Source organism: Nicotiana tomentosiformis, chromosome 3 (assembly GCF_000390325.3).
Source record: "Nicotiana tomentosiformis chromosome 3, ASM39032v3, whole genome shotgun sequence".
NCBI classification, from domain to species: domain Eukaryota; kingdom Viridiplantae; phylum Streptophyta; class Magnoliopsida; order Solanales; family Solanaceae; genus Nicotiana; species Nicotiana tomentosiformis.
The window spans coordinates 76,391,637-76,417,122 of NC_090814.1; the positions used below are offsets into that span (position 1 = coordinate 76,391,637).

General features: G+C 35.6%; 2 protein-coding genes and 2 long non-coding RNA genes across 4 annotated transcripts in view; 1 reads left to right on the forward strand and 3 right to left on the reverse strand.

Moving 5' to 3' along the window:
- Positions 1-13,188, reverse strand: part of LOC138907071 (uncharacterized) — a 30,104-nt gene extending 16,916 nt beyond the window's left edge. The window contains exon 1 of the long non-coding RNA XR_011414787.1: positions 13,049-13,188. This is a non-coding gene — a long non-coding RNA (uncharacterized lncRNA). The remainder of the gene's footprint in view (positions 1-13,048) is intronic.
- LOC104106801 (cytochrome P450 704C1-like) lies at positions 13,129-15,581 on the forward strand. Its single transcript, XM_009615433.4, has 3 exons — positions 13,129-13,311; positions 14,235-14,516; positions 14,599-15,581. The coding sequence occupies exons 1-3, from the start codon at positions 13,129-13,131 to the stop codon at positions 14,827-14,829; spliced, it is 696 nt and encodes a 231-aa protein (XP_009613728.1). The 3' UTR covers positions 14,830-15,581.
- Positions 13,832-15,294, reverse strand: LOC104106802 (uncharacterized). Its single transcript, XR_688641.4, has 2 exons — positions 15,166-15,294; positions 13,832-14,140 (listed from the first exon to the last, which is right to left on the reverse strand). It is a non-coding gene; the product is annotated as an uncharacterized lncRNA (long non-coding RNA).
- Positions 15,582-17,339: 1,758 nt separating the features above from the next.
- On the reverse strand, positions 17,340-20,503 carry LOC104106800 (alpha-L-fucosidase 1-like). The gene is made up of 3 exons (XM_009615432.4): positions 19,837-20,503; positions 18,544-18,780; positions 17,340-18,172 (listed from the first exon to the last, which is right to left on the reverse strand). Exons 1-3 carry the CDS (start codon positions 20,385-20,387, stop codon positions 17,488-17,490), a joined length of 1,473 nt encoding a protein of 490 aa, XP_009613727.1. The 5' UTR covers positions 20,388-20,503; the 3' UTR covers positions 17,340-17,487.
- Between the last annotated feature and the right edge of the window lie 4,983 nt (positions 20,504-25,486).

Consider the following 25,486-nt stretch of genomic DNA (forward strand, 5'->3'; position numbering starts at 1 on the left):
CGCCAATAAAAGTTGATGTCATTAAAAATATTATCTACCATGATATTGCCAAAGGTAAGACTATACCCCCTCTGGTCCTGTCACGACCCAATTTCCCCTCCGTGTGATGTCATGATGGCACCTAGTCTCTACAACTAGGTAAGCCTAATATTTTGTGGAATATTAAAATAAAAATATAAATTTAACCAATTACTCAAAGATACACAACAAATCCCAAAACCCGAAACATCGTGAATCACAAACTACATAAGGAAAAATTTAGTGACTCTATACATCAGAATCTAACAAGGAAAAATACAGAAGATGATGGACATGAGAAAGAGTAGAAGGGGACTCTGAGGTCTGCAGATACGGCAGATATACCTTGAAGTCTCCAAAGCTGTCCCGACTCACTGATAGTGCAGCTGATAAGGTGCACCTGGATCTGCACACGAAAACCATGTGCAGGGAGTAGCATGAGTACACCACAATCGGTACCCAATAAGTGCTAAGCCTAAACTCGGTCGAGTAGTGACGAGGTCAGATCAAGGCCCTGCTCGTAAATATATAATAAAATAATATAGAGTGTAATACCACAATAAAATAAAGGCTGAAATTTAACTAACAATGAAATCAAAGAAGGTAACAACTTAGTACACAGAAACACAACAGGGGATCTCCCGAGATACCGTCTCGTAGTCCCAAATGTAAATATGCAGGGGGATATCCCGGAATACCGTTCTGTAGTCCCAAAGTAAATGTGCAGGGGGATCTCTCGGAATACCGTTCTGTAGTCCTAAAGTAAATGTGCAGGGGGATCTCCAGGAATATCGTTCCGTAGTCCCAAAGTAAATATGCAAGACAAGGGGATCTTCCGAAATAACATTCTGTAGTCCCAAAGTAAATATGCAGCGCGAATGATAGAAATACTACTATATCACGAAGTTCTTACAATTTAGCACGAATGATAGAAAACTCGCTCTCCAACCATGAATGCCACATCACGAACCTTCCGGTCCGCATAACTCTTCTTTCTGCACTGGGCTGTGCGAAGTCTATCCTGAATCACCTTCACTTTTTCCAAGGCATCCTGAACCAAATCCGTACCCAATAATCTGGCCTCACCGGGTTCGAACCAACCCACTGGAGACCGACACCGCCTACCGTACAGAGCCTCATACGATGCCATCTGAATGTTGGACTGATAACTGTTATTGTAAGCAAACTCTGCAAGTGGTAAGAACTGGTCCCAAGTACCTCCAAAATCTATCACACACGCACGGTGCATATCCTCTAATATTTGAATAGTGCGCTCGGACTGCCCGTCCGTCTGAGGGTGAAATGTTGTACTCAACTCAACCCTAGTACCCAACTCATGTTGTACAGCTCTCCAGAACCGTGATGTAAACTGCGTACCCCGGTCAGAGATAATAGATACTGGTACGCCATAAAGCCTGACAATCTCACGGATGTAGATTCGAGCTATTTGCTCGGAAGAATAGTTAGTCATCACAGGAATGAAATGAGCCGACTTGGTCAACCTATCCACCATCACCCAAACTACATCAAACTTCCGCTGAGTCTGTGGAATAAAAACAATGAAGTCCATAGTGATCCGCTCCCATTTCCACTCTGGAGTCTCTATCTTCTGAAGAAACCCACTCGGTCGCTGATGCTCATACTTCACCTACTGGAAATTTAGACATCTAGCCACATACTCTACTATGTCTTTCTTCATCCTCCTCCACCAATAATGTTGCCTCAGGTCCTGATACATCTTCGCGGCACCCGGATGAATGGAGTACCACAAGCTGTGAGCCTCCTGAAGAATCAACTCACGCAAACCATCTACATTGGGAACACATAGCCTGCCTCGCATCCTTAATGCACCATTATCTCCAATAGTAACCTCATTAGCATCACCGTGTTAGACCGTGTCCTTCAGGACAAGCAGATGGGGGTCATCATACTGACGTTCCCTGATACGATTATAAAGAGAAGACCGAGAGACCACACAAGCCAATACTTGACTCAGCTAAGGTCTGAACATCCAACGCAATGGCCTCTCTGTTGCTGGTAGATATGCTAAACTCCCTAAACTCTCTGCCCGGCGATTCAAAGCATTGGCCACCACATTGGCCTTCCCAGGGTGGTACAAAATAGTGGTATCATAATCCTTAATTAGCTCCAACCACCTCTGCTGACGTAAGTTAAGATCTTTCTACTTAAATAGATAATGCAAACTCCGATGATCGGTGTAAACCTCATAAGGAACACCATACAAATAATATTGCCATAACTTTAAGGCATGAACAATAGGTGCTAAATCAAGATCGTGGACAAGATAGTTCTTTTTGTGCAACTTCAGCTGTCTGGACACGTAGGCAATCACCCTACCGTCCTGCATCAATATCGCGCCAAGACCAATCTGCGATGCATCACAATATACAGTATAAGACCCCGAACCTACAGGTAATACCGATATTGGGGTTGTAGTCAAAGCTGTCTTGAGCTTCAGAAAGCTCTCCTCACATTCCTCTGTCCACCTAAACGGAGCACCCTTCTGGGTCAGCCTAGTCATAGGTGTTGCAATAGAAGAGAATCCCTCTACAAAGCAACGGTAATACCCCGCCAAACCAAGAAAACTTCGGATCTCTGTAGCTGAGGACGGTCTAGGACAACTCTGCACTACTTCAATCTTCTTTGGATCTACATGGATCCTGTCACTCTATACTATATGACCCAAGAATTTCATTGAGTCTGGCCAAAACTCACACTTTGAAAATTTTGCATATAACTTCTTTTCTCTCAAGGTCTGAAGTGCAGTCCTCAAGTGCTGCTTGTGATCCTCCCGACTCCGGGAGTATACCAGAATGTCGTCAATAAACACAATGATGAATGAGTCAAGATAGGGCCGGAACATACTGTCTCTACCTTGGCAAAAAGAACTAGGTCTGCCTTGAATTCCACAAAAGTGAGTAGTGGAGGAAAAAGAGAGTGAAGAAGAAGGAGAATTTGATGCAGAGAAGGACAAGATGGTTAAGTTTGGAAAAAGAACCATCTTGAAAGGTAACTCCTTAGGGACTTGGAGGAAGAAGGCATGATGCTGCTGCTGGAAAAGTCACAACTGCAGGGTTGGAAGGACATGGTCCTTCAGATGGATGGAAAGCTTACCATAACTGAGATTGTGGAATTCATGGCAAATTGTGAGATCAAGAATGGAAGAGTTACCAGTGTGGTAAATGGGGTGACTGTGAGCTTTGATGACAAGGAATTGGGAGAAATTCTGGGAGTACCTACTGAAAGGTACAATGACTACAAAAAGTTAAAATGGCCAAGCTTAGAAAACCTCCCCACATCACTTGACATTACAAGGAAGTTTGGTGACAATGAAGAAGAGCTTCATCCACCTTCTTGATAGGGTTCTGACTGGCACCAAAACTCATGCCATACCCTATGGTTTCATTCTCACGGCCGTACTTGCACACTTCAAGGTACCCATCAAGAAATGGGAAATTGGTACAAGCACGGATCACTTTAGGGCAAACACTTTGACTGTACGTGACTTTGAAGTCCACACCACTCCCAAAGAACCCGGTTCATCCAATAAGGTACCTGTGAACAAAAACTGCGAGCTTTGGTGCAGGAGAGTGGGGCTAAGGATGTTGAGAATGAGAGGTTGAAGAAAAGGCTGGCTGAAGTAGAAACTGAGAGGGATGCTCTAAGGGTTGAGCTTGCAAAGGAGAAGGAGACGAATGATGACATTCTTCATGATATGCTGAAACTACTTCAAGTCAGAAACCAAGAACCTGGTCCTTCCCAGCCTTGAAATCTTTCTAGCCTAGTTAGACAAACCAGTGACCCGGATGTGATTTTGTTTTTGTTCTTTTTGCTCATGATCCAGTATTTTTATTTCTCTTTATGCTTTGTGGATGACTAGTATCGATGACAATCAACTATTTTTGTGCTCTAACTGTTTGTTGATACTTCTTAGATGTCTAATATCATTAGATTGATAAATGATACTTGACTCCATAATTACATTTGAAGTAGCCCTAGTGGCCATGAGTAATTTCTATTAAAATTTGGTTATCTAACATAATTATACAACTTTTCGATGATGCCAAAATGGGGAAGATAATTGTGCTTTTTATTTTGGACGGCGATGTTTATAACCTAATGAACCTGGTCCTTGATGATTTGTGACTTTAAAATGGAAAGTGTTCTAACATTGTGTTGATGTTGAGCTGAGTTGACACAGGGCCTATGCTTATGAAAAGCACATAGTGTGTCATCATATAAAATAGGGAATTTGTTAGCCCAAGTGAAGTTTGTTTTGATTATTGACAAAAGAACTCAAGCATAAATTAGGTCCATACAAAGTGACACAGACACTGGCAGAATTCGAGCACAAGGCATGCACGTGAAAGGTTGCATAAGTGAGAAGGAGAAGGACTTCTTATTTCAGGATGTTCTCAATTTTACAGGGATGCACAAACGCCGAAGTTAAATGTGAGTTGAGAGAAAAATAGCAAGGCATTTTACAAGCAATTCTTGTGTGATTCAAGTATGCGAACCTGAAGCTACATGAACCAGATAGAAGAACCAGTTCTAAGTGTCTGTCTTTTATTCTAATTTTATTGTAGTAGGTGTTTCAAGTTGTACCTATCATCTTTATCTAAAAGCAATTATATTAGGTACTCTGAGTATTATATTCAAGTTAGAGTTAACTTGAAAATGTCACAACAGTTAGAGGCTTGTTTCTACAACGGGATTAGAGTTAATCCTAGGTTTACAAAGAGTTTTGTAAATGCTGTTTTGGCTAAGTAATTTAGTGAAGTGTTGGAGAAAATCCTAATAAGTAGTAGGTTGTGGTTTTTTCACCTTTTGAGCCGGGTGTTTTCCACGTAAAATACTTGTGTTCTTTAATTTTCGTATTTACTATTTCCGCAACAGTAGTATAAGAAACACAAAGAAGAACCAAGTTCTTGTATAATCAGTGCACGCGAAAATTGGACACTACACAAATCACCCCCCTCCTATGTGGCATTGAAGTATAAAACATCAGTCAGACGAAGTGTTCATGCTCACGTTGTTAAGTTTGGGTTTCATAGTGATGTTTTTGTGTAGAATTCTTTGATAAGTTTGTATTCACAATGCAGGTCAGTGGGAAATGCAAGGAAGGTATTTAATGAAATGAAATGTCAAATCGGGATATTGCTTCGTGGAATTCTATGGTAATTGGATGTCTGAGAAACGGAAAGTTAGATATGGCCTTTGAGTTGTTTAGGAGGATGAAGAAGCGGAATATTATTATTTGGAATTCAATTATCACGGGGTTTATACAAGGAGGTAGGCCAAAATAAGATTTATAATTATTCTATGAAATGCAAATTTCAGGTGATGATATGGTTAGTCAAGATAAAATGACAATTGCTAGTGTAATATCAGCTTGTGCTTCTCTTGGAGCGGTTGATCAGGGAAGGTGGGTGCATGATTACATGAACAAAAGCGGAATGGAGTGTAATATGGTGATTACAACAATATTAGTTGACATGTATGGCAAATCTCGGAGTGTTTCTCGAGCACTTGATGTTTTTAAGGCAATGAAAAATAAGGATGTTTTGACATGGACAACTATGGTTTCCGCTTTTGCTCTTAATGGGAATGGTAGAGAAGCTTTCGAGCTTTTCTTGGACATGAAAGAGGCTGGAGTGAGGCCTAATGCTATAACTTTTACTGCTTTGTTGTCTGCTTGTGCACATTCTGGCCGTATAGAGATAGGGTGAATGTGTTTTGATGTGATGAGGTGTGCTTATCACATAGAGCCACAAGTTCAACACTATGCTTGCATGGTTGAAATTCTTGGTCGAGCTGGTCTCTTTGATAAGGCAGAAGGGCTAATCAGAAGTATGCCAATGGAGCCAGATGTTGTCATTTGGGGTGCACTACTTGGTGGCTGCCAAATGCACCAAAGTTTTCAGTTAGGAGAAAAGGTTGCTCGGTATTTGATTGCTTTGGAGCCTATGAACCATGTTTTTTATATTAATATTTGCAATGTATATGTCAAAGCTGGTAGATTTGACCATGTTAAGGAGATTAGACCCTTATGAAGGAGAAAAGGATTGAGAAGACAGTTCTTGGATGCATCACGATTGAAGTTGATGGAGTTGTCCAAAAATTTTCTGTAAGAGGACTATCTCAAGTTTTGATGACCGAAATAAAGTTTGTATTAACTAGTTTGAGTGATGAGATGGGAAGGAGAGCTTGTTAAGAGAAGTGGAACTATTAAACTACACTTAGTTTGGGTGGTTAAGAGTAGAGTTAGCTAATCTTATTAGTTAAACAACTAGAAAGGTTGTTAAGAGGTTAGTAACGAATTTGTAGTATAAATACACTGTAGATACTAAAATCTAGAGACAATTAATTTTCTTCAACTTCAATAAAACAGTAATTCTGTTTCTCTGAATTCTCTCTTAGCTTCTTCTCCAAGTCGAGCTTTCAGCTAAGAGCTTCCATAGCCATGAAAGCTAACATAGTATTAGAGCTCGCGATGACGATCTAAATCTAATTCCTTGCTCAATTGTGTGTATGTGTGTTACTGTGATTTAGTAAAGCTATACTGAATTGTCTGAAAGTAACAATACCTCTGAGCTAGGGTTTGCGATTTAGTCAACTAGAAAGCTTCATCAATGGCGATTGGAGACGAAACAAATGTGAGTACATCGAGACATGTGAATGCACCAGTAGCACTTACTGTCTTCCCCACCTCAAGTTTTGATGACAGAAATAAAGTCTGCATTAACTAGTTTGAGTGATGAGATGGGAATGAGAGTTTGTTAAGAGAAGTGGAACTATTAAACTACACTTAGTTTGGGTGGTTAAGAGTAGAGTTAGCTAATCTTATTAGTTAAACAATTAGAAAGGTTGTTAGGAGGTTAGTAACTAATTTGTAGTATAAATACACTGTAGATACTAAAATATAGAGACAATTCATTTTCTTGAACTTTAATAAAACAGTAATTATGTTTCTCTGAATTCTCTCTTAGCTTCTTCTCCAAGTCGAGCTTTCAGCTAAGAGCTTCCATAGCCATGGAAGCTAACATAGTATTAGAGCTCGTGATGACGATCTCAATCTAATTCCTTGCTCAATTGTGTGTATGTGTGTTACTTTGATTCAGTCAAGCTATACTAAATTGTCTGAAAGTAGCAACACCTCTGAGCTAGGTTTTGTGATTTAGTCAACTGTAAAGCTTCATCAATGGTGATTGGAGATGAAACAAACGAGAGTACATCGAGACATGTGAATGCACTAGTAGCACCTACTGTCTTCCCCACAATTGATCATAATTATCCTCTCTTCCTTCAACCAACCGATACACCAGGTAGCTCACTCATTTCTCTTCAGCTAACTGGCTTAGATAACTATGCTTTGTGGAGTCGATCTATGAGAATAGGTCTATTAGGTAAAAGCAAACTAGGTTTTGTAGATGGCCGATACCTAAAATCTAAGTTTGAACCTGAATTCCACGAGCAATGGGATAAGGAAAATGTTGTAGTGCTCTCTTGGATTATGAATGTTGTGCACCCAAGGCTATTGAGTAGTATCGTGTATACTTCTAATGCTCATAAGGTGTGGAAAGACCTAAAAAAGGGTTCGATAAGATAAATGGGTCTAGGGTTTTATACCTTCATAGAGAGATTCATACTCTAACATAGGGAACAATGAATGTGGCTGATTACTTCTCTAAACTAAGGGACCTATGGGATGAGTTTGATGCCCTCATGCCCTGTCGTGGTCGTCCCTGCCCAGAATCAAAGAAGTATGTTGAACATTTTGAGTATCACAGATTACTCCAGTTTTTATGGGATTGAATGATACTTATTCTTAAGCTCGAAGTCAAATCATGATGATGTCACCAATGCCTAGTATTAACAAGGCCTACTCTCTACTTATGGATGTGGAAAGCCAAAGGAATCTGGCCAATTTCTCTCAAATAATGCAAGTAGCAAAAGTTGCTGACAACACTGCTCTGTATAGCAACAAAAATCCAACTACTGGTAATGGACAATTTATAGCTTAGAAAAAGACGGTGGTTTGTGAGTTTTGTAACTACAAAAGACACACTAAGGAAAATTGTTTCAAGCTAATATAATACCCTCAAGACTTGAAGTCTAACTTTAAGAGAAAGAAGAAATTGGGCAACTCTGGTGCATATGCCAATCATGTCAACACTACTCCTAACTACAACCCTGCTATGCAAAACACTCAGATGCAGTTTGGAGGTTTACAAGGCAGAGCAGAAGGAATAACATGTGGGCTGCAACAAATGCAAGTGCCTTCATCAACTGGATTTCAGCATATGCCTCAGCAAATGCAGATGCCTTCACAAATTGGATTTCATCACATGCCTCAGCAACAAGAACCAACTCCGACTCCAACTCCTTTCTTTACTCATGAGCAATATTAACAAATAGTTCAGCTGCTTAACAAGGGGGCAGATGAAGTTCCTTCTGCCAGAGCTGCAATAACAGGTAGGCTGATAACTCTATTATCTAATCATGCTAATAACAACTGGATAATAGATTCTGGAGCTTCATATCTTATGACATCCACACTAGAGATGTTAAATTCCTATCAGTCAGTTCCATCTCAAAAGGGAAGTAAGGTTCACTTGCCTACATGAAATGTTGCATCTTTTCACATATAGGAAAAGCAAGTGTGTTTAACTATCAGGATATCAGTAATGTGCTATACATACAAGAGTTTAAATACAACATATTGTCTGTGTCTAAACGGACCAAGGAGTTGTAGTGTCTTGTGGTATTTTTTCCTAACTTCTGTATCTTCCAAGATCTTTACAGTGGTAAGGTGAAGGTGATTGGTAAGAAGGATCGGGGACTGTACCTACTACAAGGCAAGTCATTACTAAGTGGTATACTACAATATGATCCAACTCAACTAAGGAATAAAACTCCTCAACAAGTATCTGAGGTGAAGTTTGTAAATAAAACTACTAAATCTGGGAATAAGTTTGCTTGTATGGTTAATGAATGTTCTAATTCTAGTATAATCTGGCATAGAAGGCTAGGTCATGCACCTCTAGATATAATCAAGAAGTACACATCACTGAGTAACCTGAAAACACCAATCACACTCACTGCATTGTATGACCTTTAGCCAAGCAAACAAAGTTACCTTACAAACTGAGCACTACTACTTCTAATGTTGCTTTTGAACTGCTACATTGTGATGTATGGGGGACCTATAAGGTACCAACATATGATAGTAAAAGATTCTTTGTTACTATAATGGATGATTACTCTAGGTTTACATGGATATTTTTGCTTGTCTCTAAGTCATATACAGTGGTTTTTCTAAAAGATTTCCTAACAAAGGTGAAGAATATGTTATCTATATCAGTTAAGACTCTTAGAACTGATAATAGAAGTGAATTCTTTAATCATGAAGTACACAATCTCTTGTCATCCATAGGCATTATTCATCAATGTACCTACACCTACAGTCCTCAGCAAAATGGAGTTGCTGAGAGGGACATAGGACAATTTTAGAGATGGCCAGAGCTCTGAGATTTTAGGCTGCTATCCCTTTAAAATTCTGGGGAGAATATGTGTCTACTGCTATTTATTTGATCAACAGACTTCCCTCAAGAGTCATTGGTGGAAAATCACCTTTTGAGATACTTTATTTGCATGATCCATCCCTCTCACATCTCAAAGTATTTGGTTGCTTGTGCTTTGTAACCTCATCCAAGGAATTGGACAAGTTTGCTTCAAGAGCAGTACCTAGAGCTTTTCTGGGCTATTCTTCAAATCAGAAGGGCTACAAGATCTATGACTTTCACTCAAAATCCTTTATTGTGAGTAGAAATGTGATATTTCAAGAAAATATTTTTCCTTTTAAACATCTACAAATCACTGGCACTCCCATGTTTCCTGTTCTAGATCTTCTTCCTTCTACCACAGAAATGCAGCATATGCCTGAGCCTCATGGTACTCCTTTGTCTCCTGATCCATCTCAGAGTCCAACTATGGACACATTCACAGCTTCTCCTTCATATGCACAACAACATTCAGAGGAACTTCTTCTTTAGGTTGCTCTCCTTCTATGAACCTTAGAAGGTCATCAAGACCTAGCAAACCACCCTTGTGGCTACAAGATTATGTGACCAAACCAGTCACCTCTCATACCTGTAAATACCCTATTTCCTCATGTGTGTCTTATGACACTCTCAAACCAGCTCACATACATGTTCTCTCATCCTACTCTTACCTCACAAAACCAAAATCCTTAAGAGAAGCAGCTACAAATCCCAAGTGGATTGAAGCTATGAAACTTGAAATAGCTTCTCTAGAAGACAACCACACATGGAGTATTGCGGATCTTCTTGCAAGAAAAATACCTATTGGGTACAAATGGATTTTCAAGATAAAGTTTAAGGCTTCAGGGGAAGTTGAGAGGTACAAGGCCAGACTGGTAGCCAAAGGCTATAACCAGAAGGCTGTAACAGGTGTAGAAAGTTCAGAAGCAACAAATGCAACACTTAAGGATCCAAGCATCTATCAAAGGCTTGTAGGGAGGCTACTTTACTTGAATATGACCAGACCAGACCTAGCCTTTGTGGTTCAAGTCTTAAGTCAATACATGCGCAATCCTAAGGTGTCTCACATGGAAGCAGCCTTAAGAGTTGTAAGGTACATAAAAAGAGCTCCTGGGCTAGGACTCTTTATGCCAGTACATAATACTAATCAGTTGTCTACATACTGTGACTCTGACTGGGGTTCCTGCTTACAAATTATGAGGCCAGTCATAGGTTATTTAGTAAAGTTTGGTGATGCATTGATCTTATGGAAATCAAAGAAACAGGCGATTGTGTCCAGAAGTTCTGCCGAAGCTGAGTTCAGAAGTATGGCATCATGCACTGCTGAGATAGTTTGGCTAATTGGGTTGTTCAAGGAACTTGGAATTCAGCTAAACTCACTTGTGTAGCTTATGTGTGATAGCAAAACTGCAATTCAAATTGCCGCCAATCCCATCTTCCATGAAAGAATCAAACACATTGATATAGACTGTCATTTTGTTCGAGAAAGAATACTGCAAAGCATAATGAAAACCCAGCATGTGTCCACCAAGGAATATCTAGCAGACTTACTCACAAAGAACTTGGGAAAGACTCAGCATGACTATTTACTAGACAAGCTTGGAGTGAAGAACCTCTTCAAGCCTTCAGCTTGAGGGGGAGAGTTAAAAGAAGTAGAACTATTAAACTATATTTAGTTTAAGTGGTTAAGAGTAGAGTTAGCTAATCTGATTAGTTAAACAGTTAGAAAGGTTGTTAGGAGGTTAATAACTAATTTGTAGTATAAATACACTGTAGATACTATAATGTAGAGACAATTCATTTTCTTCAACTTCAATAAAATAGTAATTCTGTTTCTCTAAATTCTTTCTTAGCTTCTTCTCCAAGTCGAGCTTTCAGCCAGGGCCGGCTCAACCATAAGGCAACTAAAGCAATGGCTTGGGAACCCAACTTTTTGGGCCCCCCACTTTTTTCCCTAAAGTTATATGTTATACTCCCTCTGTTTCAATTTATGTGAACCCATTTGACCAGGCACAAAGTTTAAGAAAAGATAGAAGAATTTTGAACTTGTAGTGTAAAATGAGGCACATATAATTTGTGTGGTCATAAATCATTGCATAAAGGTAAATTTTTTTCAAATAAGGAAATATGTCATTCTTTTTGGCACGTACTAAAAAGAAAATATATTCAAATAAATTAAAACGGAAGGAGTATATTATAAAAATAATTCGTGCATATACTATTGGAAGCTAAATATTTGGAAGAAAGTAACTTTTTACCTTTTATGTGGGGACCGTTGGTGTCTAATTTCTTGCCTAATTATATCCTACCACCTAACATGGGCCACATGACTATTCCTATATTTTTATCTTTTTCATTGTCTCTTTCACTTATTCTTACTCTCTTCTTATTAGCTATTCCTATATTCCATTCCAGAAAACTTACCGTTGTGTGCTCACAAAAGATCAAAGTTTGCTTTTAGGTGCCTTTTTCAAAATTTCAAGCATTGCAACAAGACAAAAGCAATCGTTATTTTGAAGTAGTGCAATACTATTTCGATACCGTTATATCAACTTATCAAATTCTTGAGCCATGTTTTATTATTCTAACTTTATATTATATGTTTTCATTGAAAATTTGTCATTATTGATATTCTTACTTTCAAAGTATATATTCTTGTTTTAGTTATTATTAGATTTTATTCAATTTAAATATGTCAACTAAAAAATATGAATTCGGTTATGCAAAAAGAGAAAAAAAATATGTGAAGAATTAATTAAATCCCAAAAGGGAGCATCCCTTGATAGATTTTTAAAAAATAATTAAAATCTTGAATCAGAAAACATGTGAGGATGTTCTTTAAATGAACCAGTCACTCTTAGAGTTGAGTTAGATGATAATAACATCCAAGAAGAAAATCTAGAATAAATTACTACGAAATCTGACATAGTTCGAGAAAATCAAGAATTCTTAAACGATTTGAATAACTGCATCTCTAAAAATATATACGATCCAAGTCAATGGAATATGGTAGATACAAAGTTGAGAGATCTATTAGTAGAAAATGGGCCAATTAGAATAATTGTTGCCTTAGCCGAAAGAAGTTTTTCAAAACTAAAATTAATAAAATCTTATCTAAGATCAACAATGTCTCCAGAGAGATTGAATGGATTAGCTATATTATGGATTGAAAATGAATTATTAGAACAAATCGATTATAAGATAATAATTAATGATTTTGCATCTAAAAAAGTTAGAAAAACAGTTTTAAATTAAAATATATATGACGATCTCTTCTTTTTTTTTAAATTAGGACTGAAGTTTGGCATTAGGCCCCCAATCTTGTCGAGCCGGCCATGCTTTCCACTAAGAGCTTCCGTAGCCATGGAAGCTAACTAACAGAGTTAATATGAGCCCTTCTCTCGAATGATGAGGAGATAATTTAATTAACATGTGAAAATACTTACTGGGTTTTCAACAATATGTCCTCAGAGCATAGCATTCCATCTGAAGACATTAACAATCGCACTTTGGCTATCCCACACTTATGGTCCATCCTTTGAGGCTTGATGACCTTTGCATTGATATTGCTTGTCTGGTTTTACAGTCAACACCAGCCAGTATCACCAGATCAGAAGACTTTTTTGGTGCCAGAGCAAACTGGCTAGGGATCTTACAGCCTGCTTTGGCTTCTAAGTCTTTCATGCCCCAAAATGAAGAAAAAAAGAAGGTATTCTTTGTCTTGAAATGTGATTGTTGTTGGTTATCATTGTGAGAATTAACCTACACCTTGTAAAAAACTAGTATATAAAACAGAAAAACAATCTTGAGTTTGGATTGAAAAATACAGTTCCAACTTCTAAATGTTGGAACCATTTTCACACTTTAATTTTATCCATCAAGAAAAGGGAGATTTTTAAGGGGTAGTCTTAGAAAACTTGAGGCGTAGTTAATTGGTAATTGATGGTCCAAGAATCTTTGAAACTAGCTAATCAATTGCATCTATTACATGTCTCTCAGTCTGCTTATGGACCAAATCCCATCTTTTAATTCAGCAAACAAAGGAAAGTATTATCCTGTTAATTTCACAAAAAACAAGAAGTTTTTCAAGATTCATTGTAATAACAAATCACTAGAACTCACTGCAAATATCTAGTGAAGTTTCCGTTGAAACGTAGAAAACTAGTAACCTTTAAATTTCCATGTGATGCAGAATTGCCCTATTGAGATCAAAGACCATGAAAATAAAATCACTGTTAAAGTGTGCTTGCAACACTTGATATTAAGAAAACACAAAATTCTCCAGTACTTGCACCATTTGGTTTATGTGTACATAAATCTCAAAACTATTCGTAGCAGTAATAATGTGATATTCGTACATAACATCTCCCAAATTCTTATTTTCCAACAAAACAAAAAAAAATGAACGAGATTAGAAAAGAATTTCCCAGTTTCCCAGACTAGAACTTTGCAGGGTTGGCTCCAATACGGCATCTTTAGTAGTGCAGTTTTCAGAACTAGTGCAGTAAAACTTGCTCAAAAAGTATCTGAAGCTGTGACTGCAAATCAAGCAACAGAAATTCAAGTATGGAACTTCAGTTTGCTCTATGGTAAAATGAACAACTTAATAAACTAACTCTCATTTTTCGGCAGGACTTATTTACGAAATCAACACTGGAGACAGTATTAAAGATTTTACTTGGTGTGGATCTTGACACTACAAGCGAAGAAGGCACCCTATTTTCCATTTCTTTCGATGAAGCTAGTGCATTAACTTGTTATCGCTACGTTGACACGTTTTGGAAAGTGAAAAGATTTCTAAACGTTGGGTCAGAAGCCAATTTGAAGAAGTGTATTAAAGTGGTTGCTGAATTTGTTTACAAAATTATCAGCAGCAAGACTGAACAGATGAACAAATCGCAAGATGACAGGGTGGTAAGTTCAGGCAAATAACTGTCTTAACTTTTTTCCCTACATCAAAAGCACCAGATGGTATTTGAATTTTCTTGAATGGCAGATGAGCAAATCAGATATTCTATCTAGGTTTCTGGAAATGAACGAAAGGGATCCAAAGTATCTTAAGGACATAATCCTTAGTTTTATAATTGCTGGCAAAGACACTCCAGCTAGCACACTTTCTTGCTTTTTCTATATGATGTGCAAGTACCCTTTCCTACAAGAAAAAATTGCAGAGGAAGTCAAGAAATCAACCTTGGGCTATGGGCAGGATGAAATTTATATGGGGTGATGATGCAGAGGATTTCCGGCCAGAGAGATGGTTTGATGAAAATGGTTGCTTTCGGCGAGAAAGTGCCTTTAAGTTCACAGCCTTTCAGGTAACACAGAACCTTACAATCTGATAATCATTAGTTAACGACTATAATAAAAACTTCTAGGAGCTTGGCATCATTAAACCGAATTAGTTTTTCCTGTCCAGCCTTGATAAAGAATCAATCTAATCGCTAAGGTTTACAGCCTTAAAAGATTATGATTGATGAGTGGTAAAATTTTGTGATAAACTTATCCAAAGATTTTAATGGAAAAAGGTAATCTACGGATCTAACTCATGTAATGAATGGCTAACCTGTTTGGAAACGCCTGTTGCTTAATAAAATTGTTTAATCATCAACCAACAGTCCCTACTTTTCTCGCCACCTCTCGGTGGTGGGATGGGATGTGGAAGTATCTGGCATCCAATTGAGTTAGACCCAAGATCTATTTTCTTATCGAATGTTGGGCCCTCATATCATAAGCCAAGGTCCATTTCTTATCAGTAATAATATTGAGATAGACAATTGAACCAAACTGAGACACTGCTAGATGCAACTCAAACTGAAGGGCTTATTTATTTACTTGTTGCTACAGTTGCATCCCAAAGAATTAACAGTACTAGAGATCCTTCACATTGGGTGCCCAATTTTCGAACTTAACCACAATTATTGGATTTGAGCCTTTTTTCCTAGTTGATAAATGGTAATAAAGCACAATTATTCTTCAAAATCCCAGTGGGAGATTGTAACTTTAACATGCTTTAGATTTGTAGTTAAGAAATAAAGGTTTGAACACAACGGTACGTAATAATTTGAGTTCATAAACGAACTACAATAATTGGATAATTAGATGTTAACGCCGACGTTGAAGTTCTCACTTGGTTAAAAAGAACAAAAAATATGAGCACTGGAATCTAGTACACGTGCCTTTTTTTCTTCTTTTAAACCATTGGAACTGTATATTTCTAAGAACAATCTTAGAAATATGCGGACTATATATTTATCACGACTGCGAAGTGCGAACTGTCGCACGACTTCGTTCGTTTCTTAATGAACCACTTTGCACAGTGTTTATGCGAACTATTATATATTTATCTATACTCTTTACTTTGCATCAAACCAAATAATTTTATCTTGAGTTTCACAAATAAAATTGAAAATACATACTCCCTCTATTTTAATTTATGAGGCAATATTCCTTTAGTCCATTTCAAAAAAGTGATAACTTTTTAAACTTACTATTTTATCCTTAATGAGTAGCTTTTGTAGCCACACAAATATTTATGGCTTATTTAGACCATAAATTTAATTTCAAAGTCTTATATTCTTTCTAAAACTCTGTTTAATTCAAACTTTGTTACATAAAATATAACGATAGGAATATTACTTAATCACAATAAAAGTTTATGTTCAAGATATATGTTGTTGCATTCATTTGTTAGATAGAAATCATGTTTTCATAATAAATATTTGTGCTATTTCTATGTTTTGAAGATTTAAAAGAAAGAAAAAGGATATTGACACGAGAAACTGCGCGCGTCCCTGTCATGAACTTGTCATCAATTGGTTTCCTTTTCACTTTTTGAATGGGAAAATGTGTTGGAGATAATTATCAAGTTGTCTTCTTCCTAGTACATGATTGATCGCTATAATGTAAAGGAACAGCCGGTGTGACTTCCCAAGAATTCATGTTTTTTTTAGAGAATGTCTGTTTAGAATTTACACCGTACACCGCAGACAAAATAAAATGAGGACAGCTCCAAAGAATTCATGTTTTTTTAGCCTTTCCTTTAATTCTTTTTTAGCTTACCCTTAACATATAGGGTAACGTATTGCTTAACATAAAAATAAATTTTGAGTTTGATTCAACTGATCTAAAAAGTAGTTCATAAGATGAAATTATCAAAAACTATATAAAAAAACCAAGTTCCCATCCCACAACTGATATGAAACAAACTCGACACAGTTTGTGTTTACGCTACTGGCCTCAAAGGTTTATTTTCTTATATGCTTAATGAACGTTTTGTGCATAATCTAATTTGAGACACTAATAAGCTCCATCTTCAAATGGGAGTTGTGACTTGTGCCTGCAATCACATACTTCTCCTCAAATAGTTTTTTTTTCTCCAGTTCCAATATAAACTAAAAGATATAGTTTTATTTCTCCAGTTCAAATATAAACTAAAAGATACCCCCTCAATCCCGTTTTATGAGCATCTAATTTGTGATATAAAAAAAGTATAAATTTTTCAAAATAAAATATACACATTTAAAAATTACGTGAAAATACTATCAGTTAGAATAATTAATGAATAATTTAAAATTATTAAAAAGAGTATGAAAATATTATTATAAATTGTTTTTCGACTCCCTGAATATTAATAATTAAACATAAAAAGGGATAGAGGGAGTATAATGAAAAGACACGGCGTTTTGGTTAGTCCGCCGTACCATACCAGGCCAAGCTGCATATGAAAGGGTACTAGAATTAGCAACTTCAACACTTTATTGTGCATTTATCACTTCCTTGTTTCTACTTTATAAGTCTACACTGAGACAAGAATTAGGCACAAGATATAAGCCCACATGGGATCAGCAGAAAGTGCTAAATTAAAGTGGACCATTATATCATGTGGCTACTTAACTTGCCCATTTGAATTCCAAAAGGGATCAAAATGAAGACCAACTGATGAAATCAAAGGGATTGCCCTTGATTCAATTATCTTGATCCTCACACTATAAGCATTCACCATTCCCTTTTCTAGCCTGTGAAGCTTCTTGTATCCTATTGTGGTTCCATTTGCAATTTTAATCCCATCTACATAAATTTCATGCCCTTTGATCCTTTGGCCTAGCCCTATTGCTTCTTGAATTCTTAACACATTAAATCTCAATGGTTTGTCCTTCGCTTTGAACTCAATCCAATGGTCATCTTTATCTTCATCTCTTGGAGCCCAATATGTCCACAAATGGTCATTGTCTAGCACGTTTTCGGGTCCAAAACCTCCATTTTTACCACCTCTCTGACTACTTGCTTTAATCGAACACTTGTTGGCCAAATTGGTGGAGAATATTGTGTCAATTGCACTTCTAAATTCTTTGAGCCTTTGCACGTCACTGTCAGATATTAATCCTTGTGTATTAGGAGGCACATTAAGTAGCAATACGCAATTTCTTCCAACGGACTTGTAATAGATTTCGAGCAAATCGCTAAGGTTCTTTGGTGCTTGTGATTTATGCCAAAACCATCCTTTTCGAATGGATACATCGCATTCTGGTGGTAGCCAATCTGTCCCTTTTGGATCTCCACTGTTGAGATAACTGCATTTTGTTTAGCAAAGAAAGCATTTAGCACTATATTTTATAAATTATAATCTTTGATATCACTCAATTTTTGTAAAAGGAATCTTTCCCATTAGTACTATATTTCCTCAGCTTTTTTAATGACTAATAATTTTCCATTTGTACTCTATGAAAATGTCCCACCAAATGACTGGACGTAACAGCCACAATCGAATAATTGACATGTATCTTCTTGTTTTCTTCATACAAAGGGTAATTGACGTATATTGTTTTCCAGTGACGTCTTTTCCTCTAACCAAAAATCAGTTTTCAATATTAATGATACAGCTAGCACAAACTATATTAAGGAAAATAATTGTATTTAGGTTAGGAAAAAATAGTTTACGTACTCGGCGTTGCTATTGCCAATAGACAGTAATGTTCGATTAATGGTGGACCAACTTGTGCTTCCGGCGAATCCGTCCTCATTTCCGACCCATCGGATGCCCGGGCCGGCATCGGAAAATATGTTGATTGTGCTTTGCAACTCCCTCACCATTGCGAACCAATCATCGAAGTAGTAAGTCATGTTTGGTGCGTTCGAACCCTTTGCTCCATCAAACCAAATCTCTTTAACATCTCCATATCTTTGAACAATTAAAAAGAAAATTATTAGCTCCATTATTCTTTTTTTTAAGCAGCAGGTAATTAACCCTATATAAAGAGTGAAACTAGTAACCTAAAAAATTAGACGTGTTATCTGGTATAACATATTAAAATATACTGATAGTATGCAAAATTCTTTATTAATAGCATGTCAATGTATATATAGGTTAACTCTTTTTTTGAAAGGGACTTCCTTATCATAAAACTATCATTGAATGCTAACTAAGGGTATCTCCAACCTTTACTCCCATTTTGGGTATCATTGAATGCTAACTAAGGGTATCTCCAACCTTTACTCCCATTTTGGTCCCCAAAATGGGGATTTTCCTATTTTGGGGACAACTTACTCCAACCATCCCCATTTTTCCCCAAAAAGAGAATATTCATTTTTATATTGTTCTCTCTCTTCTATATTATATTATTATCTTTCATTTCAATTTGATTTTTTAAATTTTCATTAAACAAATTCCATCTTTTATTTTCATTAATTTGTAATTTTCATTAAAACAATTCCATAAAATTTTAAATAATATAATTTGTAAGCAATTATTATAGATTAACTAATAATTTAAATAAAAGTGAAATAATTGCGATACAAGATTAATTAAATACATATTACATAACGATAAAATTCATTTAAAATACTACATGACACATAATAAAATTAACTACCAATTTTACATAAAAAAAAAAATAGATGCACGATAATTAATTTTTCAAAATTATACGTCAAAGTTAAGATGAAAAATTAATTAGGTAAATATATTATATAAACATAATTAAGTATATATAAACAGTTAAATTAAAAGATTAAATAATAAAAATAATAATATTTTAATGGACACTATTTACTCCCCATTTTGTCCCCAAAAAATGAGGGAATCCCCATTTTGGGGACAAGGTTGGAGTTGCTCTAATGCGGCCGGAGCGACTGCGGTAAGTATCGTCACATCGCCTCAGACATGTACCATATCCATGTAACATGTCGAATTGAAACTTAACTTGACAAAGTAAGCGGTAAAAGATCAAAGGCTTACTTATTCAGAAGTTCTTGCAGTTGAGCCACGTAGTGTTCATTGTACTCCTTATTTTTACCATATCTCTTATCATGTCGATCCCATGGCGAAAGGTACAAACCGACGTCCACGCCACGAGCCTTGGCTGCATTGACAAACTCTTGAACCACATCACCTTGGCCATTCTTCCAAGGACTTCTTATGACTGAATGATCAGTGTATTTAGAAGGCCATAAGCAGAAACCGTCGTGGTGCTTAGCTGTGAGTATAACAAGTGACACTCCTGCTTGGACAGCCGTGTCAACCCATTGGTTAGCATCTAGGCGGGTCGGGTTAAAAATAGCAGGATTTTCATGTCCGGTGCCCCATTCCCTATCCGTGAACGTGTTGACACCAAAATGAAAGAACATAATGAGTTCTCTTTGCTGCCATTTTAGTTGAGCGTAATTTGGTAATGGAAGAATTGGCAATGGAGGTGGTGTTATTTTCACTTCTTGGCTAGGAAATATCAATTGCAATAAGGTGAAGGTTGTAATGATTAGACATGACATAGAACTATAAGGCTTAGCCATGAAATGTTTGCAATGTTGATAAGTATGGTCATCTAATAATTCAGTTCTGAATAAGATAAATATGGAGAAGCTAGAGAATGAATATGTGCCAAAGTGGGGACCTTTTTCTTTTCTCTTATGTGTGGTGTACCATATAAGGAGATTCTTTAGTAGAAGCTCCAAAAATAAAAGGAGGGAGAAAAGAGGAGAAATCTTGAAAAGGTTTTTGTTTGATTGTTGAAAAAGAAGTAAAAGGTGATGTAGATGAAATTGGTTTCTTACTTTTCTGCCCTTAATTTGCACACTTTCACGGGTTGGCCTCTCTGTGTCTGCAGCATTGCATTAGGTAATTGACACATTTTGCTGTTTACTTCCCAAGGAAGAGTAACAGTTTGCATTATTATTCAGAAAGGAACAAACACCAACTAGCTATCTTTATATGTCCATTCACATGAAAACAGTTTATGCTTAATGCCATGTCTACATTAATTTCAAGTGCATCATTAACTTGATATATAATGCCTTAATGGAAACCACTTGAAATCAATGTGGAAGAAATTTGAGCCCCCCCCCCCGGTTTGATTTCAAAATGCCATATATAAAAGGTTTCCAATATAGCCCAAATCATGTGGCATATGAACTCATAGTCTCTTCGTCAAAGAAGGTATTTCATGTATTATTTTCTAGAATTAGTCTAATATTATTTGTTGGCACTCATACTCTAAAAAGATCAAATAGTGCACTAGATTGAATATTGAGTTACTTACTCAGACGAACATGGATTCTCACTTAGAATTTTTTTTCTACATTTTTAAGTGGTGCACCCATATTCAAGAAATTTTAGATTCGTTGCTGCTCATAGTCCACAAGAGATCACGGGTTCAAGTTATGCAAACAATATTTTTGTAAATATAAGGTAAGACGTACAATAGATCTAATGTGATCGGATATTTCCCAAATCCCGCACATAACCATAGTTTAGTCCACCGAATTATGATTCTTTTTTAATTTTTTTTGTAGTGTCCTTGTCAATCTTTCCGTTCATCATTTGAAGGATACACTACTAGAGATCCGGTAAAAACCGACCAACGTTGGTCTGTAATGGCCAAAAATTGACCAAAATACGACCATTTACGTGTGGACGGTATTTTTGTGGTCGGAAAGGAATACCGACCAAAGTTGGTCGAAAATTACCGACTAACTTTGGTCGGTCAATTAAATTCAAAAAAAAAATATTGCAAAAAAAAAACCGACCAAAGTTGGTCGGTATTTTAGTTATGTAATAAAAAGATTCACCATCTGGGAATCGAACCGGGGTCTGTATTGTGGCAGGATACTATTCTACCACTAGACCATTGGTACATTTTATTTTAAGACTGTTTTTTATTTGATTTATACTCTTTAATTGTATTTTCGCACGAAAATAACCGACCAAAGTTGGTCGATTTTTTTAAATGACCTGCCGAATTAACCGACTAATTTTGTTCGGTTTTTTTAATATTAATTTTTATTTATTTTAATTGAAAAACCGACCAAAGTTGATCGGTTTCTTGAAACATAAATTTCGCGGGACTCAAAAATAGTTTCCCGCATTTTTGCGCCAAAGAAAACCGACCAAAGTTGGTCGATTTCGTAAAAAAAAAAATATATTTTGAAAAATCGACCAACTTTAATCGGTTTTTTGGTCGATTTTTTGACCGACCAACCGACCTTGGTCGATTGTTGCCGAATTTCGAGCAGTGATATAAAATAAAAGGCCAAGTCTTCTATCTCTACATCTAACGGGGATGAGTGATCGACAGCAGCATATTGCTGAAGCAGGGTCATATTTCACCAAGTTAAAGAACAAATATTAAGTTCTCATAGTTTCTAAACTCTTAATGACTCAGTCTCTAGTTTATCATCTACCTGATATCATATCGTCCACATAGAACAACATATTATCAAAATCACAACAGCATCCTTTTGAATCTAGTTCATTCAATTACTTAAATATTTTGCTTTAATCCTTATGCTAGAACTGTAATTAATACTTATGATACGTCTTATAACTTGTTTGGCCAAGCTTCTAAAATCAACTTATTTTTATTTTTTTTCAAAGTGCTTTTAAAAAAGTACTTTTGGTGAGAAGTAGTTTGCGTTTGACTAATTAATTTGAAAAGTACTTTTGAGCAACAACTAGAGTTTGATCAAACTTGTAAAAAGTGTTTCTAAGCAGTGGCGGACCCAGGATTTGAAGGTGACGGGAAACCATTATGTTTCAACATAGTTACGTATATCTCTAGCTTAAAGTTTAACGTGCAACTCTCTTAAAGGATATATGGGGTCTTTTGATTTAGGGATTTAATTAGAAGTAGAAGGGGGTGGGGAAGTCGGGGGGAAGTAAAGCAAAAAAAGTAATTAAAAAGAGAAAAAACATGGGCAGCTGTATAGTAGCAAGGAATGTGGGCTATGGACCATTGGGCTCATTAAGTGCAGCAATAGCCATTTTAAGTCCAATATTTAAAATATATTCACAATGTGTAATATTTTTAAAGATTAATCAATTCATCCAAACTTCAGGACTAAATATCCTGAATTTGGAAATTCATAACTTAGCGTCCTGAATTTTTGAGCTGCTAATTTGAAATTGAGGATTAAGTGTCCTGAATTTTTGAATAACTAATTTAAAATTCAGGACATAAGATTCGAACTTCTGGACATAATTTTTGAACTTTAGGACACGATGTTCTGAAGTTTGAGCTTTGAGGTTTAAACTCTAGGACGTTGTGTCCTGAAGTTTGAGCGAAATTGGCTAATCTTTAAATACATTATAAACGGTAAATATACTTAAATAGCATGATTAAAAGTGGCTACTTGATGTCATTTCTCCAACTAAAAATATGGGCCATTGGGCTGGCAATATCAACTTAACTAACTGAAAAACGTAAAAAAATATAGAAAGCAACTGTGTAGTAGCGCAAAATTGATCCGGGGCATTTAGAATGAATGCAACGCTTTCTACCAGTGCCCCGAAAGAGCTTTGGTGTTTAAGAGGTCCCGGAATATATATGTACTATTTTCAAGGTATATACATAAATACCCAAATAAATTTTTTGAAGTTATCGGGGACCGGTGATCCCCCTTCCTTCAATGTGGGTCTGCCTCTGCTTCTAAGTATACCTTTCTCAAAAAAAGTAATTTCGGAAAGAGATTATTTTTTTCTGCTTTTCAAAAAATAATTCTGCTTTCTACTCAAAAGTATTTTTTTCGCCTTCTAAAATTTTTTCCAAACACCTTAACTTTGAAAAAAAAAATAACTTTTTATAAATAAAAAAAAGCTTGGTCACTATTAATTGCCTTTCAAATTTTGAGCAATCGAGGTTATTCACTGTATACTTCAATTTCAAAATCCTTTTCCTCCAAAATGAATGAAAGTAAGGATAAAGCTTTTATTTGTTATGTTTCTCTTTTACGTATAAGCCCCTTAGAAAAATAATAATTTTGAGGTATTTTTGACTATTTTACCTTCGAACAATCATAATATTACCCTATAATTGAGGTGTTTGTAGTATGCAAGAGTAATTACTGCTAAAGGTAAAATAAGAAAAATAATAAAGTTTGTCTTGAACTTCCAAAATGACAAAATAATTTGAGACAACTATTTTTAAAAATTACGGAAAATAATTTGAGAGGGAGAGAGTAACATTTAAGCAAATATCTCACTAATTAAGGCACATGATTCCGTTGACTGCCATATGGAAATAATATCTTGCAATATAAGGACTGCAAATGCAGAGTAACAATGTAAAAGTCTATCGCCTACATAGTAAAAACTAAGAAGGAATTGGAAAAGTTTGTAATGTAAAATCTTAATCTACTTCTGGAAAATAATTTTCTGCAGTCTATCAAAGTATCAAAGCTTTGAAATAAAATCGACCCTCTGTAAAAGATCATTATTGCAGTTATAAAAATATTTATTAGGCAACTCATATCATAGTTTAGGCTATCTCCAACCCTTACCTTCATTTTCTCCTCCAAAATGAATTAATCTCCAAAATGCAGAAAGTTACTCCAACCATTACTCTATTTTTTATTCCAAAAAAGAATATTATATTTTATATTCTTCTCTCTCTTCAATATTATATTATTATCTTTATTTAAATTTTATTTTCTTATTTCTATTAAAGAAAATCTATCTTTTTTTCTTTTTTACATATTCATCACATATAATTTAATATAAAATTATTTTACACCATAAATTTTTAAACAATATAATTTGTAAGCAAATATTATACATTATATATATATATACATTTAATATATTTTCAATTTTCACTTTTCAATTTTAGCAACATCTAATATTTTAAATTTGCACCTTTCAATTTTAACAACATCTAATATTTTATATTTGCACCATTCATTTTTTGAGATGATTATATATTCTTTGTACAATTATAACTTATAATAAAATTAACTTATAATTTTACATAAAAATAATAAATGCACGAAAATTAATTTATCAAAATTATATGCCAAAGTTAAGATGAAAAATTAATATTATAAAGATATTACATAAATATAATTAGGTATATATAAAGAGATAAATTAAAAAATTTAAATAATAAAAATAATAATAAAATATGCGTAGGGGGAGATGAATAGTGTCCCCATATTTGGAGAAACACTATTTATCCCCAATTTTGGAGGCAAAAATGGAGAAGGGTTGGAGCTCCATTATGGAAAAAGTTGCCTGGAGATGGCTTAGGCAGAAAAAGCTTCATCTATTCTGACATGGAAACTTTCCTTTTTCTTACGACTAATTAGAAGAAAGACAATATATACTACTACACAATATTGCCAGCCTAAAAACTTTCTTTCAAAAGTGAAGTTGATTATGTATGTGTATTGTTTTATCGAATGATCTTTCCTACAAATTTTATTTTTTTTATATGTAATTTACTATAGATAATAATTTTTTGGCTTATCCATATTATGGGAGCAAGAAAACTAAAGAGCACGTAAAATAAATAAAAGCTAAATAGCAAGTTAAAAGTTAAGCTAGACAAAAAGAAATTTTCTTGAAATAAAAGAAATTCTATTGAAATTAATCTTAGAAAACACTAAGCTCTTTCTATAGT